The sequence below is a fragment of the Pygocentrus nattereri genome, chromosome 15, assembly GCF_015220715.1.
Source record: "Pygocentrus nattereri isolate fPygNat1 chromosome 15, fPygNat1.pri, whole genome shotgun sequence".
In the NCBI taxonomy this organism is placed as follows: Eukaryota; Metazoa; Chordata; class Actinopteri; order Characiformes; family Serrasalmidae; genus Pygocentrus; species Pygocentrus nattereri.
In genome coordinates, this window is record NC_051225.1 from 28462455 (window position 1) to 28483379 (window position 20925).

Genomic DNA, 20925 nt, shown 5'->3' on the forward strand with positions numbered 1-20925 from the left:
CACATTTTATAAGTGGTCAGAAACTTGTAAATAACTTATTTTATAAGAATAAAAGTTACGTTAAAACCAAGCACACCGTTGTTTTTCTTGTGAAATTCTCAATAAGTTTGTTGGAAGTTAACAGGAAGTTAATATCACCAACCATTCCCATTTTATTTGGGTGTATCCATATAAATGGCCCACCCTGTACTTCAAATTATATCAAATGTAATATATTAACTGTTATTCAAAAACACATTTGTAAAATCATAAATGTCATATACTCAAAGTCTCTTGTAAGCATTTTTTAAAATCTGTAATTTTTTTGCAGCTCCTAATATATATACAGTCATATGCAAAAGTTGGGAGGTCCCTGGTCATTTTTTACGTGAAAATAAGACCACACTTTAATGTGGCATTGTTTTCCATTTTAAAGCACAATTTCCATTGGTCATGAAAGACACTCAAACCTGTTTCTTGTGGTCTGAAGAAGCCCTGGAGTACTCTCCTGTCAGGAAACTGGACTCTCAGCACCACCTGTTACATAAAACCATTACAAATAAATAAGGGAAATGACCATTTAGAATATTGTAACTCCCTTTACATTAAACTGCTGTTAGTCTCCGGACTAGTACTACTAAAAAAGTAAAGCATCTCCCCTGGACTTCTCCCTCAGGGTCGTGGGGAAGAATTAGACAGATTAAGTAATTTATGATGGGTTTGCTTTCCCTTTGTTTTTTTAAATGTTGAAGTCAGTGGGTAAATTTGAAGATAAACTTTTACGGAAAGAAGACACTATTCCAGTCAGCACTGATGGTTACAAACAGTTTTAAAAATCTGCCAAGCTACTTTGTGTTTAATATAAAACCCCAATCCAAATTTTAAATCTGGTCTCTGACCTGCCCAAAAGACAAAACCAATTTATTTTGTTTAGTATGGGCTTGACCTATTTTCTTTGCACAAGAGTATGGTTCTAAGGGTTAAACTAGGAAAATGTATTTACAGCATTAAAATATGTGCTGTTAATAATTTAACATGTTAACTTTGACAGCACTAAAGGGTGACTCGACAAAATATCGGTAATACAGTAATGAAAGAACAACATAAGCAGAAAAAGACAACTAGTAAACCACAGACAACAGTCTATAATAGGTGGTGAGAAGTGGCTGTAGGTGTCTAGGGTTTCTAGTTCTTATGTGCTGAGATGTGAAAAAAATCTCACTTTGGGATACCGGTCCATTTTCTCTTTCATCTGAGCCTCCCTCAGAGCCTGAGTTATCAGAGGGGCCTCCTCCAATGCCCTCCTTAGAAAGAGAATGAAAGTGAGAGTGAGAGTAAGAGTGAGAGAAACATTAAGTGAACTGTTCACTAAAACATGAAGACAGTAAACATGAAACCAGTACTGGAAGTACTGGAGAGAGATGAAAAGATCTGTTTGGCGCACAAGAGTAAAAGAAACGATTATGGAGAAAGGCATCTGATTGCCCATCACACATATGATTAATACCATTCCAGACTCTGACATTTACTGCTTTGTGTGTGCATGTGTGTGTGTGTGTGTGTAAAGGCAGGCCAGACATAGACAGATCCTTGCGGTTCCTTAATTCTATGGTTCATAATTGGAACCAATTACATAGCAGAAACCATGCCATCAGCCTGTCTGATCCACCAATGGGGCAACAGCAAGCTCACTGCCAATTAAGGAAAACGGGTGGAACACCTCAGGGTGTCTGGCTCCTATCCAAAATAAACAAGATTACAAATCAGTCAATTAGAGCCCCGAGATGTCCCCCGCTGAGCGCTGGAGGGCAGAAGTGACATGCCGCTTCAGACTAACTCTTCAATATCTACCCAAGCTGGATTCCACGTTTAGAACCAAAATAACATGACGACTTGAAAGACACACACACACACATACATACATACATACATACATACATACATACATACACACACACACACACACACACACTCTTATGCTTGTTTTTATACAATGTATAAAATATATACATATATATATATGGGAACATTCAAATAACACATCCTAGATCTGAATGAATGAAATATTCTCATTGAATACTTTGTTCTGTACAAAGTTCAATGTGCTGACAACAAAATCACACAAAAATAATCAATGGAAATCAAATTTATTAACCAATGGAGGCCTGGATTTGGAGTCACACACAAAGTGAAAGTGGAAAAACACACTACAGGCTGATCCAACTTTGATGTGATGTCCTTAAAACAAGTCAAAATGAGGCTCATTATTGTGTGTGGCCTCCACATGCCTGTATGACCTCCCTACAACGCCTGGGCATGCTCCTGATGAGGTGGCGGATGGTCTCCTGAGGGATGTCCTCCCAGACCTGGACTAAAGCATCCGCCAACTCCTGGACAGTCTGTGGTACAACGTGGCGTTGGTGGATGGAGCGAGACATGATGTCCCAGATGTGCTCAATCGGATTCAGGGGAACGGGCTGGCCAGTCCATAGCTTCAATGCCTTCATCTTGCAGGAACTGCTGACACACTCCAGCCACGTGAGGTCTAGCATTGTCCTGCATTAGGAGGAACCCAGGGCCAACTGCACCAGCATATGGTCTCACAAGGGGTCTGAGGCTCTCATCTCGGTAGCTAATGGCAGTCAGGCTACCTCTGGCGAGCACATGGAGGGCTGTGCAGCCCTCCAAAGAAATGCCACCCCACACCATTACTGACCCACTGCCAAACCGGTCATGCTGAAGGACGTTGTAGGCAGCAGATCGCTCTCCACGGCGTCTCCAGACTCCGTCACGTCTGTCACATGTGCTCAGTGTGAACCTGCTTTCATCTGTGAAGAGCACAGGGCGCCAGTGCCGAATTTGCCAATCCTGGTGTTCTCTGGCAAATGCCAAGTGTCCTGCATGGTGTTGGGCTGTGAGCACAACCCCCATCTGTGGACGTCGGGCCCTCATACCATCCTCATGGAGTCGGTTTCTAACCGTTTGTGCAGACACATGCACATTTGTGGCCTGCTGGAGGCCTCATTTTGCAGGGCTCTGGCAGTGCTCCTCTTGTTCCTCCTTGCACAAAGGCAGAGGTAGCGGTCCTGCTGCTGGGTTGTTGCCCTCCTACGGCCTCCTCCTCGTCTCCTGGTGTACTGGCCTGTCTCCTGGTAGTGCCTCCAGGCTCTGGACACTACGCTGACAGACACAGCAAACCTTCTTGCCACAGCTCGCATTGATGTGCCATCCTGGATGAGCTGCACTACCTGAGCCACTTGTATGGGTTGTCGAGTCTGTCTTATGCTACCACGAGTGTGAAAGCCCCACCAACATTCAAAAGTGACCAAAACATCAGCCAGAAAGCAGAAAGGTACTGAGACGTGGTCTGTGGTCTCCACCTGCAGAACCACTCCTTTATTGAGTGTGTCTTGCTAATTGCCAATAATTTACACCTGTTGTCTATTCCATTTGCACAACAGCATGTGAAATTGATTGTCAATCAGTGTTGCTTCCTAAGTGGACAGTTTGATTTCACAGAAGTTTGATTTACATATATACATACACATACACACACACACACACACACACACACACACACACACACACTTTTGGCCGTGTATGTATGTATGTATGTATGTATGTATGTATGTATGTATGTATGTATGTATGTATGTATGTATGCATGCATGTATGTATGCATGCATGTATGTATGTGGCCACCTGATCTATGTATATTTGATGGACCCATTCCACTCCACTGACACAGCGATGCTCCCAGCCCTTTGTGGTTACAACAGCTTCCACTCTTCTGGGAAGCTTTCTACAAGTTTTGAAGTGTGTTTGTAGGAATTTTTGCCCATTCAGACAAAAGAGCATTTCTGTGGTCAGGTGCAGATGTTGGAGAAGAAGGTCTGGCTCGCAATCGGCATTCCCAATTTCAGTGGAGTTGAGGTCAAGACTCTATGCAGGCCACATGAAGTTTCTCTACACCAAACATATTAAACCATGTCTTTATGGAGCTTACTTTGGGCACAGGAGCACAGTCATGCTGGAACAGGAACGGGCCTTCCTCAAACTACTGTCACAGTATGAAGCATATAATTGTACGCTGCAGCATTACCATCACCCTCTCTGATAAAAAACAAACTGTCTCTGATAAACAGCCACAGACCATCTCTCCTTCACCAAACTTTACTGTTGACAATATGCATTTTGGCATCTGCCAAATCCGGATTCAACAATTAGACTATCATATAGAGAAGCGTGATTCATCACTCCAGAGGAGTGTTTTTAACATGGGTCCATTCCTCCCAACTCCAGTGGTAGTGCGCTTCTGCACCACTCGAGCCGACACTTGACATGGCTCATTTCATTAAGCTTCAAACCACCAGTTCTTGCGCTGTTACTTCCAGAATCAGCCTGCAACTCTGCGGTAAGTGATGCAACAGAGGATGTGTGGTTTTTAACATGCTATGCACCTCAGCATTCTGCATCCCCAAGCTATTAGCAAACAGTGTGTTTGGCTGAAACACCTGAATTCAATAAATAGAAGATCCACATACTTTTGGCCACACAGTGTATGCATATACACACACACACACACACACACACACACACACACACACACACACACACATCACTTGTGTCTCGAAATGGTAATATTACAAAAGTGGGAAAATGTTCTTAAACTTATTATTCTCCATATTTGTGTACCATTTCTATTGATAGATATCAATGTTCACAAATTTAACAGGGCATCTGTACGCAAAAACGCATGCAACTGATCTAAACCGTAACATGCCTGCACAAAACAGAAGAACGTTCTATAGTAGAAGGTCACAGATTAAACTGTAAAACTGCCACATGAAAAGTAAAGAATATATTGTACGATCATTTTTAAAGGCTTGTCAGTTGTGAGTTTTAGCAAAATTTAGTTTGAGAAAGTGAAAATAACACACTGTTAGCTGGGTAATAAAGCTTACATACTTAAAAGTGAAAGTTTGACAGACAAACAGAGAAATACAATGTGCACTAAGGGTATGAACGAATGACCATCCCTTTGTTTTATCAGAGCACCTTTAGAGCCTTTGTGTCATTTTCTCGTTGAGAACACAACATTCAAATACTGCTCAATACAATAAAACCCCATGTGGTAGTGATAAAACATTGCCCCCTGCGCTGGTGTTGAAAAATAAGGCTACTCTTATGCGTGCCCTCATGAAAGTTTTGTTTACTGGCCTTCGTTTCATTTCTCTTCTCCTGTGCCAATTCACTATGCTCTCAAAACTGATTCAACATGTTCAACTGGCCAAAATACCTACAAAGGCCAACTACAGCCAATGTTGTGGGACATACCACCCAAACTAGGCCTGTCAGAATTATTACAATCTTGTTTATGTGTTAGGTATTTAGCATGTTTGCTAGCAGAATAAACATTTTGCTTTGTGCTTATATTTTCACTTTTGAGAAAAAAAAACACAGCTAGGAAGCAAGACGGCTAATTAGTTCATTTGTCCATTGTACTTTAATAGCTGCATACACTTAACAAAAAAGATATGTTAACTGCACTTATTTATATGATAATTAATCGTCAGATAAACCCTACTACCGATGTACACTAACAGCCTGGCGATGTCATATGGAGGAGAGACAGCTTGGTGTGTCACTGCCCTAAAACAAAGTAGAATTCCTATAAGTGCTGTTACCATCTCAAAATGTTAATGTCATAAATTAATGTCACTCAAGCGCAACTTAATTTCATGTAAGTTTCAAGCAACTAAAGTTGCATGAAAGTTTCACCATCTAAAATCAGCATAAGAATTCTGTACTGTACTCTTTCCCTGAAGGCTTGGTGAGCAGTAGCATTTTTTCCTTGCCTCACAAACATCCAAAGAAACCCTCTCACACAAAACTACACAGATGCAATTCTATTCACACCAGTACAAAAAAAACAAAAAAAAATACACAAACTAAACAGACAGATACACACTGTACAAAGACAGACAAACACGCTCGGTGAGCAGTTCAAAGAGCGAGACGGAGATGAGGCCTTTGGTCACAGACACATGTCTGCTGCGGTAGCACTCAAATGGCATTACGCACGCATACCAAACGAAAACATGCACACACTCATCTCTGGTAGTCTCTTCATACTGGCTGCTTTGAGAGACGATCGTAAAAAAATGAATGAGAAAGTAAGTGGGGACAGTGCGGAAAGACAGCAAGAAAACAAAAAAGAACGATGTGAGAGAGAGAGAGAGAGAGAGAGAGAGAGAGAGAGAGAGAGAGAGAGAGAGAGAGAGAGAGAGAGAGAGAGAGAGAGAGAGAGAGATGTTTTCCACCGCTGTGTGTGTATGAGTGGGGTTGAAGGCAGTAATTTAGAGCCAGAATAACTCTCCTTCTCTCAAATGAAAGCCTGTTTGAAGAGCACAGCATGTATGGAGGGGAAAGGGCAAAGATCACCAAACCACAAAAACTCATGCCTCTCTCTCTCTTTATCTGCCTCACTTACCCTCAACTTTGCCTCCTTTGGGTTCAAGACCTCCACTCTGAATCCCTCCCTTCCTCTCCTGCCTCAAAAACCTCATCAAAGTTTCTATGAAAAGTCATTCTATCGTCTTCATAAAAGCTTTTTCCTCAGACTCTCTACAGCATTCTCAACAAAGTTCCTCAACACAGTCCTCAGAGCTCATCAGCTTGTCCATATTTTTGCTCATACAGTAAACAATTTTAGATGGCTGATCACTTCTATGCTTGATTAATGAACTGATTAATTATATGCTAATTAACCAATAAATATGGTAGCCACATGCTTAAAAAAGTCAAAATGTTCACATGACTGAGATTCAGGAATTTTTCAATAAAAGTTTTATGAGAACTAAGCGAAAAACCTAGGAAGTTTTGCACATTATGCAAATTAACAAAAAAATCTAAGTAGGCAGAGCTAAAAGGTCCAAATTGCAAGTTAGTTCAGGTTTCCCAGTATGCACACACACCTCTCACTCTTCAGCTGTGAGAACCTCTTCCTCACATCATCCACAGTCACTTCGAAGAACTCATCTGTCAACTCCTCATCGCCACTGCTACGCCGGACTGCTGAGTCCAGGTGGTAGATGAGTGGCTCCCTGTCCAGCAACTGAAGAATGAGAGCAGCAGAAGTCAAGCACATTATAAGAATGGTCCCTGGACATATTAATCATGATAACCATGACAGCATTTATAAAACAAAGGTTTGTTTTCTCATAATAAAAATGCAATGACTTGCGCAAATCCTCTGATTTTTGATTACATTACTATGCATGAGTGGGTGGGAAAATAATATTAACCACTAATGTCATGTTTAACCTCCCCCCTTCCATCATCCCCACCTATCACTGAGCTAGCCCAGAGGAAATACATCACAGTATGAAGGAAAATGCATTATGGTCGTCAATCCCTGCTTATGACCGGACTGACTGAGCTCTATCTATAGATCCTTGTGAGAAGCTGAGGTAAACTAAATTTGAACTGAATTTTCTAGACTTTCATTAAGTCCATGTATGTGTGTTTGCTGTGCTGGTGTTTAGGAGTTTGTGCTACCCTGTTAGCATGACAACTGCAGTACCACTGGGCGCCAAGTGCGTCATTGATCAACACAATCATCTTCACTCTTTATTTCTGTCTATCTGGAGTAAAATTGGAAGTATAAACCTATAAAACTAATTCAAAAATCGGACTGGCTGGTTGTTTGAAACTGTAATAAAACTACTTAATATACACACATATGACCGCATGCATCAGCTGAAGTCTGTATAAGCTCAACTTAAGAACAGTTATATGCAAAGGTCCAAACACCCCCTGTCAAATTTTCTGCAAATGTAGTTCCCAGTTTAATTTTAACATATCGGTAAAAAAAATAAAACACAACACATAAAACATGCCATAACTTTTTCAGAAGTCACATTTTATGTTTAAATTTTTTCACAATATGTTAAATGCAGCAAATATTCAGAACATGTGCAAGAAAAAAATACAGATGTGTGTTCTCAGTGGAGGATGTGTGAACTTGTTTTTCACTTGCTGACTGTAATTATAATGAATAATAAATTTAATTATTTATTGAACAGTAGTGTATTTTATTGTGTATTGTTGCTGTCACTCAAAGACTGTAATGGATTATTATTATTATTATTTTATTTTATTTTTTTAACAGCGCAGAGTTCAGCTAATACAACTCCAGGACATATGACTCAGTCAACAACCTGTAAGGACTGCTAAATGGTATTACTGATCATTTAAATAATTTATTATTTATGATTGAAATGATTGTTGATGTTATGCAAATTAGTATTTCATTTATCATGTCATGTGATCTTTATTTAGCCAATCCTATTGTACAATCATCAATCTATAATTAAGAATTGTTAATTTAAAATCGTACACAACAGAAAAGATCATAAATAATTATAGGTACCAAAAACAGAACATTATCAACTAATTAATCACACATATACATATTTTAAGGCTGGTAAAAATTCTGGGGCACATGCAAATAAAACAAAGAAAATGAAACAGAGAATCGCTGGTTGTTAACAGTGTTACCTATACTGAATATTGTTATTCTCATAAATGATTAAGTAGTACTAGAAGCTAGCCCATAATTATATGGTAATTACTACTGGGGAAAAATGAGAGGTGTATGGAATGGCTCTTAACTGAATATGGATCACAATAATTGTGTTTATCTCAATAATTCTGCAGATGAGAAATCGCTCATCTTGCATTATCAACAAAGCCTATTCAGGTAAAGGATGGATTGATGGCTAGATGGATGGACGGACAGTCTTTTTTTTTTTTTTACCTCCAGATATTCCTCTCCTTCCACTGAATCCTTTGCTCCAAACCTGGCACTACTTGAACTCTGAAAACAAACAAAAGAGAAAAAGAACATTAAAGGCCACTAAAAAAAGGAGTAGACAGGGAAAAACCTCAGAAACGCCCGTCCAACAGTGGACGAGGGGCAAATGACAAGGCTGCGTCTTTCTATTCCAGACAGAGTAGTGGCAGTGCGGCTGCTGCGAAGGCTATGGTGGCTGAAGGCTGAGGATAAGCGATGATGTCCCATAATTACAGAAACAGAGCGACAGGCTGAGGCTTTATACTGACAAACCTATTTAGTGTGGGTTTAACTCAGGGAAAGCAAGGAAACAGAATGAGAGACAGAGAGAGAAAGACAGATGAACACTGTCATGTGAATGATTAGTTGCATACAAGATTTTGACTGAACTCAAGTGAGTGTTTAACTAAAGATTTTTTAGGTCTGCCTCAGTTTGCATGCGGGGGGGGGGGGGGGGGGGGGGGGGGGGGGGGGGGGGCTTGGGGGAAAAAAAAGAAGACCACATTTTTGGGAAAATGTCTTCAATTCAAATTGAAGACATTTTCCCAAAACATGACATGTATTACAATATTTGTTTTTTCTGAGGTTTGTGAAAAAGCTGGATCACACACACAATGCACCAGCAAAAAGCAGTGCCATATTTAAAAAAAGACATTTCATTTATTAATTAAATAAACAAACCGTTTTTATTTCATAATATAACAATTAGGAAACACAAAATAATTTAATCTATCCAGGGTTGGGACAATAAGGAATTTTTAAAAATGCGGTAAAATAAATTGAGAAAATTGTTGAATTGTTTCATTATTTAAAACCACGTTTTCTGTGACAATAAAAATATATATATTTATAACTATATTTGCCTTAAGGAGCAACAAAACGTTTTCACAGAAAAAAAGCCCATCAAGCTATGAAATTGTATGAGTTAAAGGTTGTTCCTGTAGTTTGATCACTCATTTTAATACTCTGAGCTTTGAAATAGCTGATGCTAGCTGAAACAGAGCCTTGAGCGCTACCACATGCACAAATGCACACACAGAGCACTGCAGCAAAGCTCCTTTAGGAATTCAAAGGATTGCTTCGTTCCGTTTATTGAATTTCTTTTTCTTTTCTTTTTTTTTTTTTTTTTTAGCAGAATGGGCTGTTACCCAGAGTTTTCATCTTAAAAGTACTTTAAGCAATGGGTAAAAGAAAAATGATCAATTTATCATTGATGAATCTATTTCATCGTCTTTCTCTGACATTCTTCTTGTACTTTCAGTGGTTAAAAATGCTTCATGAACTTGAAGTGAAGACATCAGTTTGCAAATTCGAAAAAAAAAAAAAAGGCTCTCCCCAATCACTCAACACGATGCTAATCAGCACTGTCTGGCGTAACAATGGTTGGCGCTGTCCTTTGAGTGTGTTTGGCTGTCTGATCTAAATTTGGAGAAAAAAAAAAAATCCCAAAAAAGGACAAAAGTCATATCGTGCACAGTGTAAAACTGTTAACTATAGAAACCGTTCCTGTACATACTGTAAATCAGTGGAGTGTATCATTTTACCACACCCATGATGAAAATATCATTACTAACGTGTATTGTAATACCCCTAGATGTGAGGGAATTAACGTGTTGAACTGTATGTATGCTGCGTTATTTGTGCCATACAGGTTCAAAGACAATGACAATCCTAATACTTTAAATTGTTTCGGTATAAATCACACCATACTACAATTAGGCATAAAAAGTATGTGTTTACCTTGTGTCACTCTGAAGGACACTAACTCACAAGGCAACTCGCTTCTGACTGTGTAAATGAAGTAAAATGAGTGTTCCTGACCACAGAATGCTCATACAGAACCATAAATTCAACTCAAGTTCAAGTCTGTTATTGATAAGTGGTCCTATGTCTGTCTTCTCAATGATACTGAAGTACTGACGATACCCTTGAGAGATTCAGAAAAGCCCAGTGTGACATATTCTATCCTAATGATTATAACATGCAGAAATATTGCCCATCCTTAGTGTGCATGCAAACTGTGTTTGCGCATGTGACTTCTGCTGAGACATATTTGAGTAGACACAACAGCCTGAAGTCTCTTTTCCACCACAACAGCACTTCAAAGCCATCGCCAGCATAAGCAGATACAGCAAACAATATGTTAGCAATCAAGCAACCAACCAGCGGCTGGTGTGTTAGTGCACGTCAACAAAATAAAACCGTTCATGAGGATAGCCACTCAGGGAAGCTAAAAATCAATAGTAAATTATTCTGTTACTGTTACTCACAGTTAATCTTAAAAAAAAATCTCAATAGTATGATATCAAAACCCATATATGGATGATTAATAAAAGCAATGGTCCATTAGATCAAAGATCACACCCACTATGTGAAACATTATAGAAACAAATCTATTCTGGAGCTTTAAGAAGGAGGGGAGGCTTGGTTGAGGTTGGTAAGCATGTCTTCTAAGCTTTAATCAAAAAGACAAAGAAAGAGGAGCAGTTGGTTAACTCTAAACAGGAGCTGAAAGCACTCCCTCATTTGTGGAACAGAGTGAAGATTATATGTGTGCTGCACTGAAACATTTGGCAGGCAGGGGTCAACCACATGCTGTGCATTTCAATCAAAACACTGCGAGAAAAAAAATATATATATTGCTCTATGTACATAAGCACTCACCCTGGAATGCAAAAATTCCTTCTTTCTGCATTTCTCTGAGAGACATTTCGATATAAGAACTGCAGATGCTTTTATAGGATATTTTTCATATCTGATGCTGACATTTTAATAAATGTACAAACTGGGACTATGTCTATACAGATTAGCACTACGGAAATATATAACATTTACAAATTCAGCACAATAAATAAAATTAATACAAATGTAGATATAGTAGTGCAGCAGACCAGAGTCACTGAATTATTCTGCTCGTCCAGAGTACAATATACACAGTACTGTACAAAAGTCAGAGACCACCCTTCCTTTATTTAATTTCTAGTCAAAATGGCCATTAAAGCTGTAATATGTAAGTTTTAGAGATTTGGAGACCTCTCCTGTGAAAATCTGTAATTGCATGCAACACGCAGAAGAACATTTTGTACTGGCTGTGCTTCAGATCCCTCCAGATGAATCAAGGATTGTGAGTGTGCAAAGAAAACTCAAAACATAGTGAAGGATTGTCTACTATTGTCATCATTATAACGGTGATTTTGCATTTGAGACCTAAACACATCGAGCTGACCTTGTATTTGAGCCTGTGGGCATGACATTAATACATGAAGTAAAAACTCAGGTGTAATGCGACCCAATGCCTCTTACTTTTTCATTATTTTCTTAGGCTTTACAGGGTGATTCACAGCAGCACACATGCACCATATTTTAGCTTTTTCTTTCGTCCCCTGACTGTGCATTGCTACTTCGTTCAATTTTAAGTACTATTGTTTATGTGATAGTGAGTGTTGGTGAGCTTGCATGGTTGTTAGAAGTTCCATTTTCTCTATATTATTAGTTCCAGTTTTGAAAATGTCTGTTTTTGTTCACTTATTTTTTGACCTTCCCTTCTTTACGCAAGTGGATTATCTTGTGTTTAATCTCCTCAGAAATATCTCTTCAAAAATGAATAACTTGTACTCAATGGCCATTTTGACTGGAAATAAAAATTTAAGGGTGATTTCAGACTTTTGCACAGTACTGTACACCATCAATATCGGTTTTAAATATGGGTCCAATCTAAACATTTGTTCTTTGACAACAAATCTGCCAATACTGATAATTTTCTGGTTTCATTGTGCATCCTTAATTTTAAAGGCACCACAATTATTCAATCCAACTCCACACACTTGACATATACCTTCTTGCTGAACCAGCAGCGATTAGTTCACAGTGTGCACAATGATATGCAGATGCATATAGTCAAATGCAAAAGTTAGAACACCCCTCGTGAATTTATTTTCTAAGCGTATAACATAAGTTATCATATCTTCTACACAGAACAAACCTGGTACACAATTTGAAAAATCTGAGTTTGAGCCATAACTTTTATACCAATTGCATTTTACATGTCCCCCCCTCAGAAAATTTACTAAATAATTAACTGAATTTTGCCTAGGCACACTCACCTGGACTTCATGGCTTGGTTTGGCCTTCTTGGCTTTTGGTGGTCCACTAGAGAGTGGTGATAAAGAGGATGATGATGAAGAAGAATGATGAAGACCACCAGATCCACCCAGCCGCTGTCCACCACCAGAGAAAGGCACAAAGTTACTGTGTGTGGGTAAGTTGGCGTGGGATGGCCCTGGCTGTTCATCATCCACCTGTGGACTTGATCTTGACTGCTGTTGCTCCTGGTTAACAGCCTGCCTGATTTTGGGCCGTACAGCTTGCTGTTGGTCTTGAGGAGGCTCTTCCTCTTCCTGTTGGACAGGAAGCGCTTGGCTTATGTGAACAGCGGTTTCAGTGCTCTGACAGGGTGGGTTGGGGTTTTCCATAGGAACTGGGGCAGGTGCAGGCTCTTCTGGCTTATCTGGAAGTGCTGAGCTAACAGCAGTGGACACCCCACTGGGTGCCTCAAGGTGCTCAGGAGGCGGTTGGGATGCGGTTGCTATGGCAACGGTGTCAGTTGGTGTGGCAGCTGTTTCCATGGGCTCACCTGGCCCAAGAGCATTACCCCCTTTTACTACATACCTGAGAAAAATATAGAGCGACAACATTAGCTGAGAATGATAATATAGAAAGTAATTTAAAAAAAATCACAGTTTTTCCCAAATGCAGTCAGTCTGCCAATACATGTGTTCTAAGCTTGCCTCTTCTTTCTTGTGCTGGAGCGACAAAGCTAATGTAGCTAACAAGTAATAAATTTTAGCCTAAGAAATAGACTTAAATCTAAAAAAACAGGAAAACACACTGGATAACTAAAAAAAAAATACTAGCAATCCTAAATATTGTAAACACATTCTCTATTTTCACAGATACACTCATTGCTAATTTTAGTATAAAAATAAAGAATACAGCCATGTAATCATAGGCAAACACTGGCAATAGAATGTTTTACTAAAGAGTTAAGTGACTTTAAACTAGGACGCCACCAAGTCAGTTTAAGAATTTTTTTTGCCTTCATATCTGCTCAGGCGCAAATATAAGTACTATAACTGTGCTATTAAGTGTCTATTTCCTGTTGCATCACTCACTACAAAGTTCCACTGCCTCTGGAAGCAACATCGGCATATGATCTGTGCATAGGGAGCTTTATGAAATGGGTTTCCATGGACAAGTAGCTGTTCCTACTTTAAATGAATAAACATTTTTGATATTGTAATAGTCTCTTACTGGGCAAAAAGTCAAAAATACTATAATATAATATCTTAGTATAATAGAAATCTTATTTAGTTCTAGAGCATGCACAGTGCTGACAGGTGAGGTATAAGTTTGCATCAGTTGTTAGCTACATCCACACCTCCAGCATAAAACTAAAGAGTAAAGTTCAGACATCAAACACATCTTGGCTGATTGACCACATTTAGGTCAGGAAGAAAACTGTGAATTAATTTTTTTTCCCCAAACTATCATTATAGCATGACGGCATGTTCACAAGATGCTCACTGTAATAATCTGATTATTTATATTTAGTTAAAAGTAAGCATGTCTGACCTCACTATGGCACTGCCTCCGGTCAGCCCCAGTGACCTCAGAGAGGTCTTCTGAAGAGCTTCCTTCCCACTGATCTAAACAAACACATACAAATATGAGCACGTTATCACATCTTAAAAACATTACTGGGAGGAAGGAGCAGAGAGGGAAGGGAGGAATGAAAAGAAAAGCCAGACATTCTACCTCATCTCTCATGTATACACACACTGGTGTAGGTCCCGGCACTCCCAGCTCAGATATCCTGTTAAAAACAGAGAAATCAAAACAACAATGACATAGAGGGCACAAACACTTACACACAGACAGGGGTCCACACTGCCTACAGCCTGGTGCTCTTGTCAACATTTCTCATTTTTTGTGTTCTTTTCCCCTGTTTAAAAGACCTGTTTGGTTGGACAGGAAACTGAAAACAAATCAATGCAATAGTGGTATGGTGACCATAAGGGCCCCCTTGTTGGTCTGGTTCACCTGGCATCATAGATGCTTTTCCTCTCTAAAGTAAAATCACTCTATAAAATAAAGTTATAAATTAAACGGGCTGGCATTACATTAAGAATCCATCACAGCAGTAACTTAACAGTTCCTAATGAAATAACCTAGACACCATCAAAACACACCAGGTCAGATGGTGGGACCACTGCAGTCACCACAACATCATGTTTGCTTAATGTAACAACATATATATGCATGATGTCTGCTTATAATGTTTGTGTGGGTTTATGTCCAGTCATGGGTTGGAGGTTAGTGAACCAGGCGGTCGCTGGTTTGATTCCCTGAGCCGAAAGTATGTGATCAAATTGCCCTTAAGCAAGGCACCTAACCCCGAACTGCTCCTCGAGTGCCGTGGATAGGGCTACTCACTGCTGCGGGCAAGTGTGCTTACTGCCCCCTAGTGTGTGTGTTCACTAGTGTGTATGCAGTGTTTTACTGCACCGATGGGTAAAATGCAGAGGAGAAATTTCCCTGTTGTGGGACTAATAAGGGTCATTTAATTTAATGTACCAAAAAAAATTTCATTTTCACATGATCCTTTTAGAACCTCTCATCATCCCTTATACTAAACAGACTGTTTTAGCATCCTATCTCAAGTTAGGAAATCTTACCTGTCACTGCACAAAACAATAGAAACAGACAGTTCAAATAGAAGTTAAGATGTTAGGGACCGTATTTAAGAAATTTTGACTAGTTAGGATGTTTCTGTAATACTGTTTCCTTATCTGGAGTTTGAATTAAATTATGAACTTAAGACCTGTTATTATGTTCACATATACATACATACATACATACATACACATATACATGCATACATATACACACACACACACACACACACACACACACACACCATAATATAGGCTCCATCAATAACATGTCTGTACTTAAAAATTACACAACACATAATTTATACCTTCAAATAAACTCCAAATAAATAAACACACAGCGACAAATAAGTGTCTAATTTGTCATCTGTGAATCAGACAGAATGTGACTAAGTGCATATTCAATGTGTACGTGTACGTGCAATAACGTCATGCTTCAGTCCTTTTACGATGCTCTTTATGAGAAATACAGTGAGTAAGACAGAGTGTCAACAAGCATGTGTGTGGTGTGATTGAGATTTCGTGTGTGTCCTCCATCTGTGAGGTGTAATATATTTTCATTACACAACTCAAAGACATTTCAAAGGAAACAGTTGGCTTAATTCATTTCTCCTCTGATCACTATGTTCCAAGTCAGTCCAATTCTGGAAGCTTCCATGGGGGTGGGGGAGCAAAAATTGAGTTGTGATGTCACAGTGATGAGAAGCAGGCAGACTGAGAACGGAACATGCTGGCTGGTGGCCAGCCCACTCCAGCCAATAAGAGAAAGACTTCAGAACAGGTGCCAAACCACCCAGTGGAGTGAGAGGGACCCAATGAGAAAGACGTTGTGGAATGAGAGCAATAAGAGAGAGAGAGAGAGAGAGAGAGAGAGAGAGAGAGAGAGAGAGAGAGAGAGAGAGAGATAGAGAGAGAGAGAAAGAGAGAGAGAGAAAGAAAGAGAGAGAGAAAGAAAGAGAGAAAGAAAGAGAGAAAGAAAGAAAGAAAGAGAGAAAGAAAGAAAGAAAGAAAGAAAGAAAGAAAGAAAGAAAGAAAGAAAGAAAGAAAGAAAGAAAGAAAGAAAGAAAGAAAGAAAGAAGAGAGAGAGAGAGAGAGAGAGAGAGAGAGAGAGAGAGAGAGAGAGAGAGAGAGAGAGAGAGAGAGAGAGAGAGAGAGAGAGAGAGAGAGAGAGACACATCTTTGAGCTGCTGGAAAACAAGCATGTGCAGTATTCACACATACTGGCCACATCAAAGCTGTAAAGATTAGTCCTGTCATTATCATGAAATTTTAGCTGATTAACTGACATACAAATAAATGTGATAAACAAATGAACTGTCTTTCTTGTTCATCTAATTCTAGTATTGGATCATGAGGCTAATTATAGCACAGGCAAATAATAACAAATAATAAAAACAACAAACACACTTATACAAATTTGCATACAACTAATTTACAAAATAAGTTAACATCACTTTTACAGTTTTAACTGTAATTTAACTAATTTTCAATTTACTTGTTGAGTTCTTTTGTGGAAAAAATAAAATGTAAAATATAAAATTAGTGATGCACCAATCATGATTTTTGATTACTTTGCATTTTCTTTATAGCCAACTTTTTTGTCAGATAATTTTTTTTTATTTTTTTTTTTTATTTGGAAGCTTACACTGTGGGCAGTAAATAGACACATGAAACAAACTAGAACTTTCTCATACCAAAACTTGCAATATAAACAACATTATTTGCTCTCTGATGGACCAAACAGTTAATCAACTAGCTATTTAGCACAAGGGGTTGTGTATAATTATGCTACGATATGTGCGTGTATGTAACGGTTTTATACTACACACTCCACCTTCACCATCACTTTTTGTTGGAAATCTGAAAGTTCTCCTTTTCCATGCTGTTTCCAAGTTGTGTTTGGATTTACAACTAAATCCATACTGTTTTTCATTTAACAACTGTTCATCGAAACAATGTGGACAAAAGAACTGCAAGCAAAAATACAGCATTGCTTGGTTAGATATCTTTGAGAATGATTTTCGTCTAAAGTTTTTACAGGTTTTACCAATCAGATTGTCAGATTGTCAGAAACCACATAAGCATGTCTGTTTGAGATTATTGAGGACTACCAACTTCTAGTACCACAGCTCAAATAAATGTGGTCAGGTGATTTTGTAATATTCATGACAGGCCAAATCAGGGTTGATTTATACAATTCTCTCACACACACACACACACACACTGTAAGTTGCTTCTCCTTCTGGGTCGCAGGGGGTTTTTTGTTTATAATGTCTTCTTGTTTTGCACCTGCTGCCTCGTCTTGAACTCTATTGTTGACCTATTCTTTACTGTTGACGGAATCCAACGACTATCCTTTTATTAAGTGGCAATAAAATAACTGAGAAATAAGAGCACCTCACTGAATGCACTGCCTAATATCTGTACAAACAGATATACATCAAAGTTTCATACATATATGAGTGTAAAAGACACACAATGACACAAACATCACAACCATCAACAGACCTGGTTTGGGGAAAGTGTTCAAGCAGTTCCCACAAGCTCTGGCCACTGGAGAAAGAACCCTGGAGACGAGACCCATCCTCCAACTGCAGCGCAATCCGCACCTGAGCATGACAAGCACACAGAATTCACGGTTATGATTTGAGCTGCTGAAAAGTGTTGAGGACACAGACAGCTTTCAAAAGAGCTTTCCATGTCTCAATTGGCCTTTCAGAAATTAATGGATACCAACCTGGATAATGGAATGTGATGTTAGATCAATACATGTATTTGGGTGTTTTAAATGGGAATTTACCAATTTTTTTAACCATTTCTGTATCATTAAATGGTTAAGATATGAACCAAGATGAAGACCCAGATGCCTGAGGTGTTTAATGCCTCTAAAAGCTCTCTTTTAAAACACAAACTCTCTTACAACATGTAATAGTTATAAACACGGTAACTGATGTCTGAAATGTCATTTTACTATAGATTTACAAAAAGGTTTTAGCAGGGCTTTGTCAAAAGAATCCCTAAGAAAACCTCTCAGATTTCCCTCTATTTTCTTGTTGTCAAATTTACATATAAACTCTCACTAGCAGTTGTTGACAGCAAATAAAATGGCTATATTTGTGTTGTACATGTTGTGACCCCTGGTTACTATCACCACCACTAATAAATTAAAAAATCTGAATCAGTAAATATCTTTGCATTGAACCATTTCACATCAAACTACTGTGAATGGCTTTGTTTACAGCCCAACAACTGAACTATGCATTTCCCTTTAAACAACACAGTGATACCTGTTTATAATTATGAGAGTCATTTAATAAATTCCTAACAAGTGAAAAAGACAGACCTCACAAAGATTCAACTAGCTTAAAACATTCTTATAAAAAAAGATTAACAATGCTCACATTTTACCTTTTACCTCGCTATTTTTCTAGAATTCAAAAGATTTTAAAAACACATGCACACACAAATGTTACAAGAGAAACAACACAGTAGTGAAATATAGATAATACAAAAATACACAAAGCGCAAAGATTTAGGTTTTTAAAAATTGACAAAAAATTGAGAGCATAATTCACTAAATATTACCCTAATCGGTTATAATCCAATTCTTACATTCAAACATTAACGCTGCTGAATCGCCTCCTTCATTATGATGCATCCACTACTAAAAGACCTGTGGAAGTATCCCTCAAAATAAACAGTCCATGAAAAGTGGACAGAGAGAGAACATATCAAGGCCAGGGTTTTTTGTGGATAACTTGAATTGTGCTGGTGTAATGATTCAGCGCTTGGTAAATGTACCACAGCCACACTTGGACACAGATGAGCATTTTTTTCCCCTCTTTCAACATCCCGTAAACATGAGCGAAAGCCGTGGTTACCACTTTTCCCGCTGCGTTTTTACAGTGGGCGCGGTCAGGTTCTGGTCAGAGACCCTTTCCCCTTGATCCTTCACTCACAAATAACGAGAGACACTTTCGTCTGCTTTCATGCGTTCATCCTGCAACACAGACTCTCTCCCCAGCTAATTAGCACATTCTTCTGCATTTGTAGTAAGGCTGAAAGATATTGACAAAACAGATTTTTTTTATTTGATGCATTAATATAGGAATTCTGGTCTGATGCTGATATGTGATATGTTTAATTACATGTCTGTCAATACCAATACAAGAGCACCAAATTCACCTGGTTTAGTATAACAGAGAAATGTATTCAGCTCAACACAGCCTTAATATCTTATTCTTCTGGAGAACAAATTTTCATATTGTAGCCTTCCGAAACATTGGCATTACAAAGGCTAAAATGGTGATAACTGTTCAAAAGTTTGCAATCACTTGCATCAATCATAATAAACTGGACACTAAGGACTAGCTTCCCGCACAACATTTAAATTACCGCTGTTTTGACACATGGATGCATTGGGGAAAACCAGAGTAATGCATGGAAAAAGTGCAACATAGTATTGTATTCAATATTTGGATTGATAAATCATATCGTCTTTCTCCAAAAAAAAGAAGTATCTCTTACTTTTGCAATCAGCAGACATGAGCAGACATCTTACATTGTGTGAAAATTTTATGATGTGAACTGCTTAGAATGAATGTGCTTTTACATTTACTTACATTAAAAATAAAGATTTTTGTTATCACCTGAAAACTTTCCATTTTGCAGATACTTCTAAACTGTAGTGTATGATCTAAAAGATAAGGGCCCTACAGATGCATGGTCTAAATAGCTGAAAACAAGATGCAAAATGCTAATAACCAAGTCACTAATTAACCTTAAAGAAGCAAGAATAAAACCTACATAGCAAATCTGTGCACTTCAACCACCGCTGACCTCCAAGACTAAACGGCCGTGTACAGATGGGACTCGAGTCGGGTTGAACACATGTTTTAGATGTGAAGCGTAAACCTGACAACTACGATACAACACTCGGTGTTATGTGTTTGGCTGTGGGTGGCCCAGCCGACACACATGCATGACGGAGGGCAGCGAAGGCCGCAGCGGATTGATGATGTCATTAACCTCAGCCCTGGTCTTGACCTCATTTTCCTGGCCTTCAAAAGCCACGCAGCATTCCTCCAAAATGACTCCAAACCCACATACACCACACACACTTATGACTAATCATCATGCTATACGTGCTAAAAAAAAAAAGAAAGGGCCACAGTGTGAAGTGTTTATTTACTCAAGTTATTTACCCCCACCATAAACAAACAAAACAAATGAAACAGAGGGGGAAAATGATGAAAACGATTGCAAGACACTGATTAATAGCGGCGGAGCAGCTATAAACAAACGTTTCTGCATTTAAGTGAGCTGTTGATCTGCGTGCAAGTTTGTGTCAGCACCAAC

The 20925-nt window shown here is 38.8% G+C and overlaps 1 protein-coding gene across 1 annotated transcript in view; it reads right to left on the reverse strand.

Annotated features, from left to right (window-relative positions):
* aspscr1 (ASPSCR1 tether for SLC2A4, UBX domain containing) overlaps positions 1-20925 on the reverse strand; it is a 45058-nt gene that overhangs the window by 17088 nt on the left and 7045 nt on the right. Inside the window, exons 4-11 of the mRNA XM_017724779.2 lie at positions 18076-18176; positions 14651-14708; positions 14468-14541; positions 12940-13504; positions 8801-8860; positions 6957-7096; positions 1202-1283; positions 450-516 (exon numbers count right to left, since the gene is read on the reverse strand). Coding sequence (XP_017580268.1) covers positions 450-516; positions 1202-1283; positions 6957-7096; positions 8801-8860; positions 12940-13504; positions 14468-14541; positions 14651-14708; positions 18076-18176 — 1147 coding nt within the window. The remainder of the gene's footprint in view (positions 1-449; positions 517-1201; positions 1284-6956; positions 7097-8800; positions 8861-12939; positions 13505-14467; positions 14542-14650; positions 14709-18075; positions 18177-20925) is intronic.